The sequence below is a fragment of the Silurus meridionalis genome, chromosome 28, assembly GCF_014805685.1.
Source record: "Silurus meridionalis isolate SWU-2019-XX chromosome 28, ASM1480568v1, whole genome shotgun sequence".
Classification (NCBI taxonomy): Eukaryota; Metazoa; Chordata; class Actinopteri; order Siluriformes; family Siluridae; genus Silurus; species Silurus meridionalis.
Window position 1 is genome coordinate 1,110,170 of NC_060911.1, and position 14,831 is coordinate 1,125,000.

A 14,831-nucleotide genomic window follows, 5' to 3' on the forward strand; every position below is an offset into this window, starting at 1 on the left:
CATCAAGACTCGTCCTCAACGCTCTTGTGTGTAAGCCTCATTACACTTCTGAACTACTCACACCTGCTGGAAGCTTGTGCAAAAGTTTGTACACCCTAATCACTGTAATGTAAAGTGTGATGTTGTGTTGTAGGTGTTTTGTTCTCTAGTCAGAAGTTTATCTCTGGTGCAGAAGTGGAGATGAGAGTCAGACCAGGGGACGGCATCACTCTCTACTCCGACTGTGTTTGGAAAAGTGGATTTAATCCAGTCTGGTTTAGAAACTGCTCAGTAAAGGATCATCCTCGTCTCATGATCGCGCTTGTCGATCTGACGGTTAGTGATGCGTTGGGTGGTGATTTTACCCGTTTCTCGTTTCTGGTTAACGATTCCACCAACACGCACGACCTCAGGATTAAGAACGTCACAGTATCAGATCAGGGTGTGTACTACTGCGCTCTGAGAGAGAAAACGTTTTTGAAGGATGATGATGGTGTTTTAAAGAGCCTCAGTGTGTATCATTATGGAAACAGATTTAGTCGACTCTCTGTACTCGGTAAGATCACATGATTATTTATCTTTTATGCTTCATTTTTGAAAAAAAAGGTTTAACATTTTTTATTTGATATGTTCTGGTGGCATTTTGGATCCCATTGAAAAAACTATACCAACTATAGTGTGAAATACTAAATATATATATATATATATATATATATATATATATATATATATATATATATATATATACTGTTTGTGTGTGTGTGTGTGTGTGTGTGTGTGTGTGTGTGTGTGTGTGTGTTTCTCTGCAGAACCCTATAGTACTGTATGTGATCCGTGTGTATCAGAGTGGAGTGTTAGCTGGAAGCTGGTGTTGAGTGTGTGTGTGGTGTGTGTTCTCATCTCCTCACTGATCTCCTCCATCTGTGTGTACTGCTTCTGCACAAACACCACTAAAGGTACTGAAGACCGTGTCAGTCTCGTCATGCTGATTTTGATTATATAATATAGATATATTTTATATTACAGCATTGTAGAAACTCTGTGTGAGAATGTGGAGGGAGATTCTGGGAGACAAAAAGAGAACTGAGCTCTGGCTTCTTTTGTTTTATGTGCGATTTCCAAATACCTTTAACAAAACACAAGCAATAAAGACTTAACAAAAACAAGAAACAGATCTTTACTCTGGATCTGTGTGTATGTGTGTATGTGTGTGTGTGTGTGTGTGTGTGTGTGTGTGTGTGCGCTATGTGAACACCTTTACCATAACTCAGACCAGGAAATGGTTGAGTTTACAGGTTTTTGGAATGTAATCTGACCTGAAGGAGTTTCATTGTGGTGCTTTATGAGCTCCTGCTGACCAGCTAGAGGCAAAAAAATACAGAAAATTCACCTTGCAAACGAATAACCTGTGACAGCAAGAGGAACCGTCTCTCAGGAACCGCCTCTGAGGAACCATCTTTTAGGAACCGCCTCTCAGGAATCTCTCTAGTCAATTTTAGGAGGTGGTATATATGAAGTGTGACTCCACTATCCATGGTCCTGGCCTCTCCAACTCACAATGTGACCTGAAATGTGTCTTAGTTTCTTAATGGACCAACAAGGTCCATGGCAATTCCTTTAATTAAAGTAAAGTGGTTCATTTGATCATTTGGGGTGTCTGGCAGATTCACCAGCTGACATTTATGACCTGATCCACAATGCCTGTGAACATTCCCACGAATGCCCAGTTGATTAAAATGAGCCCTTAGATGGTTTAGTGTTTTATCCTGGCCCAAATGCACAGCCCTGTGATTATTCTGGAACAAACAGCCTGGTGGTATCTCCATTAGTTATGAATGTGTCCCAATTAAAAACCTATACTGACTACTAAAATTAAAACTAATCAGAAACCGGGCTTGGGAAGTGTGCAGCATTCAATTGGATGAACTTCATTTACGTTAACTTGGTTGAAGGTGTACCATGTGACTAATGGAAATAGGAATGTTTCTATGATGCAGAGTAAATGTCCATGGTCCTGAAACCACTTTCCCAGTCACTGCTGCTCACATGCTCATCACAGGACCTATTCACAATATTTTACTCACTAATACCAAGAATACTGGATTTGTTAACTGGAGTAGTAGATGGAGAGGCATGTAGGATCAGTGTTCACATTTGTGAGGTCTTGTTAATTATCAAAGTGGCTGGCTTCACTTCTTCATTACTGCAGAAGGTTTTAATTGTGAAGAGAGAGAGAGAGTGGTAGAGAAGGCTTTGGGGTGAAAACAGAAATAGACCAGCTATAATTAGATAAAAGTGAGAATCTTTACACGTTACCTGCAGGTTTGTTTCTGTCCGCTCGAGTTCATCAGTTCCACCACATGCACTTCCCTGTGTGTTCAATTCCCCTTATACCACACTCAGTGTCCATTAATGTAACTCTGATTTCATTCACAGGAGAAGAGAAAGACGATTCAAAACCGAGTCAGAGAAGTGATGTGGTATTTTACACACACACACACACACACACACACACACACACACACACACACACACACACACTAAAATAGTCCCACTGCACAGCAATACAGTGTCCCCCAGCATTCTTCTGGAACGTGTCCAGGAAATGAGATTGTGTGGATTGTTCTTCAACGACCATCATGCACGAGTTGCTGAATGGTCTCGACATTTTCAGAGGTTTAGCTCGTCAAAGGTGTTCCTGATCATCATCTTCCAGTGATGTTCTTCCGCTCTTGAAGCGTGCATGCCTCTCGAAACACCTCGAACGGCTCGTTGAAGCGTTGCTGTATGTCAAACCTCCTTGATTAAATCATGGACGTAGTAACACACGTGGTCAGAATAGCAGCAGTTACATCATTAATCTTGAAACTTTTCGATACCACTTCATATAACCACTAAAACTTCCAAACATTAAATCTTGACACAGTGCACATTTCTACGGACATTCCTCTCTGACTAAAGTGTTTTTATACTCTGCAGGTTGGAGAAGATGAGGTCTGCTACGTCTCATTAGACATCCAGAAACTTAAGAGAAACAGGAAGAAGAAGAAGAAGAAGAGTGTTCAGCACTCCGATATCAGCACGTATTCTGAGGTCAGATATGAGAGATGATGTGGAGACGTGTCTGACTTCTGAAATGCATTATAAAGAGCGATAAACTCTTCCATTGAGAGAATAACGATCATGAAATGTCTTTAAATTCGAATGACTGACTTTTGGTTTATCAAACAACAAATGTTTTGTTCATCATTTATTTCTTTTCTATGATTGACTGCAGTAAAATCTATTCACTAAAACCTCTTTTCTGTGTTACTTACTTTCCCCCTTTGATTGGAAAATGCCCAATCTTTACTGCTCCTGATCTCAAAATAAATAAATAAATAAATAAATGCTCACAAAGAACACATTATTGTTTGCGGTGTGTTTATGTAAACTCTGTGTTACAGTCACAATTGGTGTAAAATTCTCAATTCCGATTGTTCAGGGAGTGTTGATGAGTTTTGGAAGGAGTCACCAGTGCCAGTGATGGACGAAGTACACAAAGTATGTAGTAAAAGTAGAGACACTCAGTAAAATGTGACTCCAGTAAAAGTACAAAAGTTTTTCAAGACTCTTCACTTAATCACCTCGGTTTATGTGTAAAGACTCGAATGTGACTCTCAGCACACTGATCTATTAATAGAATTATATTGTTTATTGTTCATCACTGATCAGTGCTTTATAACAATCAGAGTCCTTAATAAACTACAGACGCTGTAATAGTGAATAAATCTCACTGGTGTTAGAGGAGTAAAGGATGTGCTGTTAGAGGAAAGAGGCAGGGTGAGGAAACACATCTCATATACACACACACACACACACACACACACACACACACACACACACACACACACACACACACACACACACACAGACTTCCTTTGATCATCTCAAATGTGACACACTGAACACATCTAACATGTGTCAATGTGATGAAACTGATTTGGATCCAGCAAAATGCCAAAGGTGATCTGGTGGTGCTGTAACTGTATACACACACTTAGTGTGAGGTACAGATTGTGCCGCACGTACCACACACACACACGCACACATACACACACATACACACACACACACACATACATGAAGAGACCTGAAAAGTCATGGAAACATTTGTGGTTAGAGATGGTTAAAGACCATTATATATATCACACACACACACACACACACACATTTGTTTGTGTTTGTGTGAGTGTGTGTGTGTATATGTGTGGGTGTGTGTGATATATATGATGGTCTTTAACCATCTCTAACCACAAATGTTATATATATAGATGGATATGCAGATAAATGAAAGCTCTGTGGTTAGAGATGGACACCTCACTCTTTCTCGCACATACACAGAAACCCAAACAGACACAGGAAGTTTGTGCTTCAGGACACTTCCTGTGGCCCCTTAAAAACTGATTTGTGATAATTTTAAAGGCCGAAATTGTCGAATTCAGTGAACTCAGGAAAAAAATGGTGGCGTGAAGAAAAGAGGAAAAAATATATATTAAATTCTTTAAAGAAACGTTGACGGAGCAGGTGAGGATTTTACTTCAGTTTAACCGCAACCAATAAGAGCGTGAGGTAGAGACGCTGCAGTGACGTGGACCAATCAGATTGAAGAACACACATGAAAGAGCTTCAGCAGCACGAGGCTCAGCACCAGTGTGTGAGATGGAGACATCAGGAGTCGCTCTCATCGCTCTCGTGTGTAAGCCTCATTACACTTCTACACACTTTCTCTACTCTTCACACCTGCTGGGAGCCTGTGCACAAGTTTGTACACCCTCCTCAGTGTAGTGTACAGTGTGATGTTGTGTAGGTGTGTGTGAGGTTGTGTAGAAGTTTGTACACCCTCCTCAGTGTAGTGTAAAGTGTGATGTTGTGTAGATGTGTGTGAGGTTGTGTAAAAGTTTGTACACCCTGCTCAGTGTAGTGTAAAGTGTGATGTTGTGTAGGTGTGTGTGAGGTTGTGTAGAGGTTTGTACACCCTCCTCAGTGTAGTGTAAAGTGTGATGTTGTGTAGGTGTGTGTGAGGTTGTGTAGAGGTTTGTACACCCTCCTCAGTGTAGTGTAAAGTGTGATGTTGTGTAGAAGTTTGTACACCCTCCTCAGTGTAGTGTAGAGTGTGATGTTGTGTAGGTGCGTGTGATGTTGTGTAGAAGTTTGTACACTCTCCTCAGTGTAGTGTAGAGTGTGATGTTGTGTAGGTGCGTGTGATGTTGTGTAGAAGTTTGTACACCCTCCTCAGTGTAGTGTAAAGTGTGATGTGTAGGTGTGTGTGAGGTTGTGTAAAAGTTTGTACACCCTCCTCAGTGTAGTGTAAAGTGTGATGTGTAGGTGTGTGTGAGGTTGTGTAAAAGTTTGTACACCCTCCTCAGTGTAGTGTAAAGTGTGATGTTGTGTAGGTGTGTGTGAGGTTGTGTAGAGGTTTGTACACCCTCCTCAGTGTAGTGTAAAGTGTGATGTTGTGTAGGTGTGTGTGAGGTTGTGTAGAAGTTTGTACACCCTCCTCAGTGTAGTGTAAAGTGTGATGTGTAGGTGTGTGTGAGGTTGTGTAGACGTTTGTACACCCTCCTCAGTGTAGTGTAAAGTGTGATGTTGTGTAGGTGTGTGTGAGGTTGTGTAGAAGTTTGTACACACACAGTGCACATCACAGTGTAGTGTAAAGTGTGTAAAGTGTGATATTGTGTTGCAGGTGTTGTGTTCTCCAGTCAGAAGAAGATCTCTGGAGCAGAAGTGGAGATGAGAGTCAGACGAGGAGACGACGTCACTCTCTACTCCGACTGTGTTCGGAAAAGTGGATTTAATCCGGTGTGGTTTAGAAACTGCTCACATCAGAATCAACCTCGGTTCATGATTTCCAATACGGATTTAATGAATGAAGCTTTTACACATTATTCATTTGTGTTTAATGAATCCACCAACACATTCGACCTGCTGATTAAGAACGTTACAGAATCAGATGAGGGTCTGTACTACTGCGCCATACATGAGACACAGGTTACAGAGACAAATGGTGTTATAATCCGCAATAATGTTTATCACTATGGAAACAGATCCACTCGTCTCTCTCTACTCGGTAAGTTTGTGTAATGATTCATTTAACTTTTTGTATTTGCTGATATTCTGTAAACTCAAACTTCTTTACAATTATTCATGTCAAAATGTTGTAGTGAAAATATCAGACTTAATATTGTCTGTTTTTGTGTGTCTGTCTGTGTGTGTGTGTGTGTGTGTGTGTGTGTGTGTGTGTGTGTGTGTGTGTGTGTGTGTGTATGTTTCTCAGAAGAATCCTGTCCCAGTGTTACTGTATCTCCAACCCCCCCGATTCCGTGTGGAACACAGTGGAAGTTGGTGTTGAGTGTGTGTGTTGTGTGTGTTTTCATCTCCTCACTCTTCTCCTCCATCTGTGTGTACTGCCTCTGCACAAACACCACTAAAGGTACTAAAGGTACTAACACACTATAAACCTTTTGTTCCGCCAGGTGATGGTGATTATTCACTCAGTATGTAATGTTTGTGAGATTTAGTCGAGTTTCTGCATATCTTCTAGAAGCTTCAGGAGGTGTGTCTACTCACCCGTCAATCATTGTCTGTGTTCTAGTTCAGAAATTCTTTTGCATTTTTTTACTTCAAATAAATCTTTATGACGCTCCTCAGTTGCTCGTTTAACGTGACATTATCTCATTCTCAGCAGAAGTGGAGAAAGGAAGTGACAGAAGGTCAACTCTGAGACACCATGAGGTAATAACAGACATATAATAGAGCATCAAGCAAGTGTTGGATCTCTTGTTCGAGACAGAAATGTTTCTACCCACTAGAATCCAGAGGTGTTTTTATCCTCTGCAGGTTGAAGAAGATGAGGTCTGTTATGCCTCGTTGGACATCCAGACCCTTAAGAATAAGAGGAAGACGACAAGGAAGAAGAAAGTTCAGGACCCTGATTTCAGCACGTATTCCGAGGTCAGAACTGAGAGAAGTGAGAGATGCTGAAATGTTGTTAATGACATGTTTTAATAATGAAACAATAAAAACATTAACACATATAAACATACAACTTTTTCCTTTTGTTGTACATCCTGGTACTAACCACTTTCTAACTCCAGCCTATCACAGCACAGCTTTTCACAGGGCTTTGAAACACACCGAGAGGTAAAGCGCTATCAGCCCTCTTCCACATACCAGGGCTCACAGACGCCAACGATTTTCTAGTGATTGACAGCTTAAGCTCCTCCCATTCAAATAACACTCTACTGCACGTGTCCTTGCCATCGATGGTTGTTTCATTGCAATTTTTTTGTTTATGAATGTTATTCCTTTAACACCACTGGGATTTGTCCACAATTACAGTTGACCAATCAGAATTCTGTATTGCAAATCCAAATATCTGTATGTGAATAAGGCATTAAGTTCAGAAAAGTCCAATCAGTTAATAATGAATCTACAGATAATTAGATATACTTTATGGGCAAAAGTTTGTGGACACCTTAACAGGAAGTTGGTATGTGCTTCTTTTTGAACGTCCCATTTTACATCCTCATTTGTTGTTATAATAATCTTCACTCTTCTGGGAAGATGTTCCACTAAATTTTGTGGACATTCATTAAGACACAAGAGTTTTAGTAAAGTCAGGTACTGATGTAGGTGAGGTGATGAGGCCTGGGGTGCAGTCAGCGTTCACATTCATCCAAAAGGGTTCAATAGGGTTCTCTGACCTCATCCTTATGGAATTTCATGCAGGTCTTCTAGTTCAAGTGACATCCAAAGACATCTGATACAATTGTGTGCCTCCAAATTTGTGCTAACAGTTTGGGAAGAAGCACATCTGGCTGCAAAAGTCAAGTGTCCCAATACTGTATAATGTAGCTACATAGCTAACCATGGCTCTTGGTTAGAGCCCAAATCTGCTGCAAAGATGATATCATAGGTTGTTCTGGGAACATCTATGGAGACTCCATGATGAGTGGGAGTCCAAGAGAGCATATCTGGTTTAAATAGACCTGCTTTTAAATAGTGAAGCTCATAAGTTTTAGATGATCAAATAAATGTCTTTCAGTCTTCTTAATCTTTGAGGTTGTGAGCAACAGGAAACCCACAATGAGGCCCTGCAGCTTAATACATACACACACACACACACACACACACACACACACACACACACACACACACACACACATATATACAAACACACACACACACACAAACACACATATATACATACAACACACACACACACACACACACACACACACACATATATACAAACACACACACACACAAACACATATATACATACAACAACACACACACACACACATACATGCAAACACACACACAAACACACATACAAACACATACAAACACACACACATACGCACACATAAAACACACACACACACGTACATACAAACACACACACATACATACAAACACACGGACACACACACCTGTACACATTCACACAGCTGCTCATTCTATTTCTCTGAAACCCTGGCAAATAACAGAACTAACTTCAATTTGTTTATAACTAATCAAGCATCAGCTTTAGACATGCTACAGTGGTTAGTTTTGTGGGGACTTGATTTTAGGTCCCCAAGTTCACACAGGTACCCACTTTATTGGTGAAAATTCCGATCGATGTCCCCATATTGTAAGTTTTGCGAACACACGCACACACACACACATACAAACACACATACTCATACACACATACACACACACACACACACACACACACACAAACATACATACAAACACACACATACACACATGTACATACAAACACACACACTGACCTGCTGCAGGTGCAAGAAACAAAATGAGCACATATTAGAGTTTGTGTGTAATTGTCAGTTTAACTGCATCCAATGAAAAGTTTGTCCTGTGTTTTATTTACTTTATTTGTTTATTTACTTTTAAAACTGTGTGATTTGAATTTTGTAAAAAATTGGAACAAGTCAGATTTTTCACCAAATAGAAACATTAAGATAAAAAGTTTTTATTTTCGGGTTCAAAATAACACAGAAGTGCACTTAGTTTCATCCTGTCACACTCCAGGGCACCAGCTTGAGTTATAGCAGCTATAAACAGTGTGTAGTTGTGTGTGATTATCTCTAATCTGCAATCAGAATATCCCAATCTCTATAAGAAACCCTCACACTACTCTACTCTAACTCTAATAATATACTAATGATAAAGCAGAACTTCAGCCAAAGCCCAATATCTCCCCTAACCATAACCATATCATAACCCTAACCATAATCATATCATAACCCTAACCATAATCATATCCATATCATTACCTTAACCATATCCATATTCTAACCCATATTGTACACACTGCATTCGCTCCCAATCAAATTTCAAATTTTGCATTCATTTTATTATAAAACTACTGACATATAAAACACTGAATGGTCTCACGCTGCAGTTCCTGAGCAAACTTTTGGTTTATTATGACCCTCATGCCTCCTTTCATTAAAAGGTGCAGGCTGTTTGTTGGTACCTAAAATAGTGAAGACTACAGAGAGGGGCAGATTTTTCACTTACGAAACCCCACAGGTATAAAACAGCACTGAATCAGTGTTAGGACTCTGACAGCCTGAGTGTCTCTGAAACAGGAAGCTCACAGTGTTTTCCTGCACCTCAGACTCCACCCTCACCTCCTTCCCTCACTGATCTCAGACCTGCTCTACACCCTGTAGCTTCCATCCTCACACTTACAGCAGAACCTGCTCCAACCAATAACTTGGTAAAAGTGAAAGTAAAAAAATAAACGGTTCTCTTTTGGACTTGTCGCCGACCTACTGTTTCTTCTTCTCTGAGCCTGTAAGCGCTCCACAGAGGTGCCGAAGGAAGAGAAAGTAAGAGACTTAAAATGCCATGGCGTCTTTACCTCTGAGCTAATTAAAGCAGTTGCCAACTGGACTGATCCAGCAGCAGCCTAACAGACAATGCCACAGGATGACACAGAGGCTTTTTTCAAGCTTTAATCAGCCACCGCATGGAAGCAGCCGGTTTTGGAGCTGATGTTCTGCCATCAGCTGCTGCTCTCCAGAGAAGCACAATTTGCTGCCCAACAACATCTGGCCAAATGCATGCTGGTGTTTGGTGACCTGAAGCAGGCAATCCTGCAGCGGGTGGACCAGACCTCAGTGCAGGACCAACAGTGCTTATGCTCTACAAGACCTAATTTCCAGCAAGGACAATGGAGTGGGTTCAGAGCCAGTGTCCAGCATCATTAGATCAGGCAGTACCTTTTTTTTCTCTCTTTCTTCCTCTGTCTATTCCCACCCCCTCCAATCACTTTCTTCAGAAAGGGGGCCAATCCCATCCTCAGAGGTGTGGGAGGAATCCTGGACTGGTCTGCAGGTGGTGGTGGTGGTGGTTTGGATCCCTGAGGTGCCACAGGTCACCCTTGATTAAGTTGGAACCTACAACATAACGGTGAGTATCCAGGGTTGTACACACCATTCTCTGGTGGATTGGAGCTGTGATCAGACTGCCATCCACTAAAGCCTGGTTCAGCATGAGGTTTTGAATAACACACACTAAGTGAATTAGAGGTTTGTGCACAATGAAAACCACAAATATCAGCTAGTGGCCATCATAATTGGTTTTGGGGAGAAAAGCATAAAATTGAGGTGGTCAGAATTTCAGTTTCTCTTGAGGGAAGTGAGCAAGGATGGGTCCTGAATTAATGCTAAGTAGTGTGGGATGTGCACTGTAATGGCTGGGGAGGTGATGCAGGGGCGATCTTCATCAGATCCTCGTGGACAAACAAGTGAGACCCACCTTCCTCAAGAGGATTCCTCTCTGAAATCTCCCACTGGAAGAGACACAAGATGAAACTCTTCGTAATACCTTCGACCAAGTGAGAATATTCAGTGGTCAATTAATCCAACCGAACATCAAGTTCTTCTTCCTGTATTGCACTATTGTTAGACACAAGCTTAAATTCCAGTTTACACACCTCTACACACACACACACACACACACACACACACACACACACACACACTCGTTTCCACCAATAAAAAAGCAGTGCATTTATCTCCTCTCTTATGCTGTGTGTGTGCTGCAAGACAGGAAAACCACACCGAGGCACAGTAGTACACACACACACACACACACACACACACACACACACACACACACACACATACCCTGACCTCAAATCTGATATACACTTTGTACAATCATCATTTGTCTTCAAAGTGATCAGACTGAAACATGATGCAATCAGGCCATGACAGTGGTGTTTCTTCTGCTCTTGTCTCTGACCACCACCTCTAAAGTATCTAACCATCAGAAGATCTTCCTGCTCTCCAGAATTTCTTAATTTTCTGTCACCTGTGTTCACGAAATTTCAGTCCATTTTCAGCTCAGTGATTCCATACAAACCTTCATCTTCAAGTGTCTCTGAAACAGGAAGCTCACAGTGTGTACCTGCACCTCAGACTCCACCCTCACCTTCTTCACTCACTGATCTCAGACCTGCTCTACACCCTGTAGCTTCCATTCTCACACTTACAGCAGAACCTGCTCCAACCAATCACCTGCTAATTCTACATCCTGTGAGAGGAGATCTTACTGACCTGTCATTTATTTTCTCTGAAATGAAGGTCGCACTGAAGTTTTATTTCGCTGCAGTGATTTTTGTTCTCGATGGAAAAAGTGTTTGTTAGCCACAAACCTGCGTTCAGGACCCCCGAGGTGAAAAAAAATGTTCCACTGGCCTCCACCAATAATGTAAAAGATCTACATTAAAGCATCACAGTTTAACCGCAACCAATAAGAGCGTGAGGGAGAGACGCTGCAGTGACGTGGACCAATCAGATTGAAGAACACACATGAAAGAGCTTCAGCAGCACGAGGCTCAGCACCAGTGTGTGAGATGGAGACATCAGGAGTCGCTCTCATCGCTCTCGTGTGTAAGCCTCATTACACTTCTACACACTTTCTCTACTCTTCACACCTGCTGGGAGCCTGTGCACAAGTTTGTACACCCTCCTCAGTGTAGTGTAAAGTGTGATGTTGTGTAGGTGTGTGTGTGTGAGGTTGTGTAGAAGTTTGTACACCCTCCTCAGTGTAGTGTAAAGTGTGATGTTGTGTAGGTGTGTGTGTGTGAGGTTGTGTAGAAGTTTGTACACCCTCCTCAGTGTAGTGTAAAGTGTGTAAAGTGTGATGTTGTGTTGCAGGTGTTGTGTTCTCCAGTCAGAAGAAGATCTCTGGAGCAGAAGTGGAGATGAGAGTCAGACGAGGAGACGACGTCACTCTCTACTCCGACTGTGTTTGGAAAAGTGGATTTTATCCGGCATGGTTTAGAAACTGCTCAGTAAAAGATCATCCTCGTCTCCTGGTGTCAGGATCACATTTGGATTATAAAAAAATGCTAGATGAAGCGTTTCCACGTTACTTCACTGTGTTTAATAAATCCACCAACACACACGACCTGCTGATTAAGAACGTTACAGAATCAGATCTGGGTCTGTACTACTGCGCTCTTATAGAGAGAATCATTTTAGATGATAAAAGGGGCTTCATCACTAATAATGATGTTTATCACTATGGAAACAGATCCACTCGTCTCTCTCTACTCGGTAAGTTTGTGTAATGATTCATTCAACTTTTTGTATTTGCTGATATTCTGTAAACTCAAACTTCTTTACAATTATTCATGTCAAAATGTTGTAGTGAAAATATTAGACTTAATATTGTCTGGTTTTGTGTGTGTGTGTGTGTGTGTGTGTGTGTGTGTGTGTGTGTGTGTGTGTGTGTGTGTGTGTGTGTGTGTTTCTCAGAAGAATCCTGTCCCAGTGTTACTGTATCTCCAACCCCCCCGATTCCGTGTGAAACACAGTGGAAGTTGGTGTTGAGTGTGTGTGTTGTGTGTGTTTTCATCTCCTCACTCTTCTCCTCCATCTGTGTGTACTGCTACTGCACAAACACCACTAAAGGTACTAAAGGTACTAAACGTACTAAAGGTCCTTAGACACTCTCTTCACTTACACTGTAAATCTGCTGTTCAGGAGGTGTCAATTTGCCAAATGATCTGAGGGCGTGGCTTCAGACAGACTGAAATAATTTGTTGTGAAATTGTTTCTGTACTTTTTAGGATGTACAGTAATTTTTTTCATTTACAGCAAATCTTACAGCAGGAAGTGAGAAAAGGACAACTCGGAGACAGGATGTGGACGGAGAAGACGAGGTTTGTTACGTGGCGTTGGACATCCGGCCCCTGGAGGAAAAGAGGAAGACGAAGAGGAAGAAGAGCATTCAGTGCACTGATTTCAGCACGTATTCAGAGGTCAGAACTGAGACGAGTGAGAGATGCTGAGATGTTTTTATCTTTAAACAAAGTTCATCGTTGAGAGTGAAATTAAATGTATGTTTGCTGCTCGAGTTTCAGGGTTTTATTCTGATGTCTGCTTCATAACTTTTACCTTTTACATTTATTTGAATACTGAAAACTGCCTTTATATCATAAACCAGTCCTCACTGTCATGTTCCTGCTGAAACAATAAATTTAAATAAATAAATAAATTTAAATAAATAAATAAATAAATGCTCATTTTTCAGGCTTTTTGGATTTTTCAAATTTTCATAAATTTTCAGCCAAATTGTGTCAAAAGTAAAACAGGAACACACAACAACACATCCACATCAATGTGTGTGTGTGTGTGTCTTCAAGTTTATTCTATAGCGCTTTTCAGAATGGACATTGAATTAAAGTGAATGATGTGTATTTATCCCTGATGATCACCATGGAGACTGTGGTGAAGGAAAAACTCCCTTAGATGTTATGAGGAAGAAACCTTGAGAGGAACCAGACTCAAAAGCAGAACCTCATCCTCATCTGGGAGACATCAAGAGTGTGATTATAGTCTTTAAACACTACAGAACACTGGAGAGTGAGAACTAACATGAGCACTGGAGTGTGTGATTATGACTGATGATCTTTCTACAGTCTTTTACAGTCATTATGGTTATAAAACTAGGAGCTACTGAGCAACTCATAAAATAGCTCAACATCTGAGATCATCACAGATCCAACACCAGCTTCTCCATGCCAGCAGTCAAGAGGTGCAAAAAAACAACATGTAAACATTATAATATGATTAAATATAAATAATAAATAATTGGTGGTGGAACGGATTGAGATGAGTAATGAGTGTGTGTTAAGTTCAGGTTGTACAGTTCAGTAACACACAGTTCAGTGAGTGTGTATGAGTTTCAATTTCAGTTCAGTTCTGTGGTGAGGAGTCTGAAGGCTTGAGGGAAAAACCTGTTGCACAGTCTGGATTTGAGGTCTGAATGCTTCAGAAACTTTGTATACATTTACATTTGCAGCATTTAGCAGAAAGCCCAGCAGCTGTACTCTACTTCCTGAGAAGTAGAGTACAGCTGCTGGGCTTTCTTAGTGATGGAGCTGTTGTTGAGTGACCAGGTGAGGTTATCTGCCAGATGAACACCAAGGAATTTGGTGCTCTTGATGATCTCCACAGAGGATCAATTGATGTTCAGTGGAGAATGGCTTCTTTGTGCTCTACTGAACTCAATAACCATCTCTTCGGTTCTGTCAATGTTCAGAGACGGGTTGGCTCCACACCAGGCTGTTAACTGTTCCACCTCCTCTCTGTATGCACATTGCTTAACGCTACATCTTTATCTGGATGTCACTTTGATCTTCACTTACTCTCTGGAAAAACACACTCTATGTGTTCTGTGCTCCAATGCCTACTTCAGGACCATTTGTATGTAAAAGCCAAAATGTGTAAATTTTATGTCCCAACACCTCCTTTTTGGGTTCATCCTATTGG

General features: G+C 41.1%; 3 protein-coding genes across 10 annotated transcripts in view; all 3 read left to right on the top strand.

The window, feature by feature from the left end:
* LOC124381361 lies at positions 1 to 3,324 on the top strand. Its single transcript, XM_046842936.1, has 5 exons — positions 1 to 26; positions 134 to 535; positions 789 to 935; positions 2,416 to 2,459; positions 2,959 to 3,324. Exons 2-5 carry the CDS (start codon positions 181 to 183, stop codon positions 3,088 to 3,090), a joined length of 678 nt encoding a protein of 225 aa, XP_046698892.1. The 5' UTR covers positions 1 to 26; positions 134 to 180; the 3' UTR covers positions 3,091 to 3,324.
* A 1,291-nt stretch (positions 3,325 to 4,615) lies between these two features.
* LOC124381359 lies at positions 4,616 to 7,142 on the top strand. Of its 6 annotated transcripts, none has more exons than XM_046842929.1 (5): positions 4,616 to 4,717; positions 5,705 to 6,088; positions 6,299 to 6,460; positions 6,704 to 6,753; positions 6,859 to 7,142. In XM_046842929.1, the coding sequence occupies exons 1-5, from the start codon at positions 4,681 to 4,683 to the stop codon at positions 7,000 to 7,002; spliced, it is 777 nt and encodes a 258-aa protein (XP_046698885.1). In that variant the 5' UTR covers positions 4,616 to 4,680; the 3' UTR covers positions 7,003 to 7,142. The 6 variants fall into 6 exon arrangements, with proteins under 6 accessions (XP_046698885.1, XP_046698883.1, XP_046698884.1 ...); XM_046842927.1 differs by having other exon boundaries at positions 4,620 to 4,717; positions 6,296 to 6,460; positions 6,859 to 7,138; XM_046842928.1 differs by having other exon boundaries at positions 4,620 to 4,717; positions 6,296 to 6,460; positions 6,707 to 6,753; positions 6,859 to 7,138.
* Positions 7,143 to 11,150: 4,008 nt separating this feature from the next.
* The window catches only part of LOC124381357, a 9,725-nt gene continuing 6,044 nt past the window's right edge, over positions 11,151 to 14,831 (top strand). For all 3 annotated transcript variants that reach the window (XR_006924837.1, XR_006924836.1, XM_046842926.1), the window contains exons 1-4: positions 11,151 to 11,942; positions 12,210 to 12,611; positions 12,813 to 12,977; positions 13,155 to 13,318. Coding sequence is in view for 1 of the 3 variants with exons in the window: in XM_046842926.1 (XP_046698882.1) it covers positions 11,906 to 11,942; positions 12,210 to 12,611; positions 12,813 to 12,977; positions 13,155 to 13,318 (768 nt within the window). In the remaining 2 variants the exon portion in view is untranslated. The remainder of the gene's footprint in view (positions 11,943 to 12,209; positions 12,612 to 12,812; positions 12,978 to 13,154; positions 13,319 to 14,831) is intronic.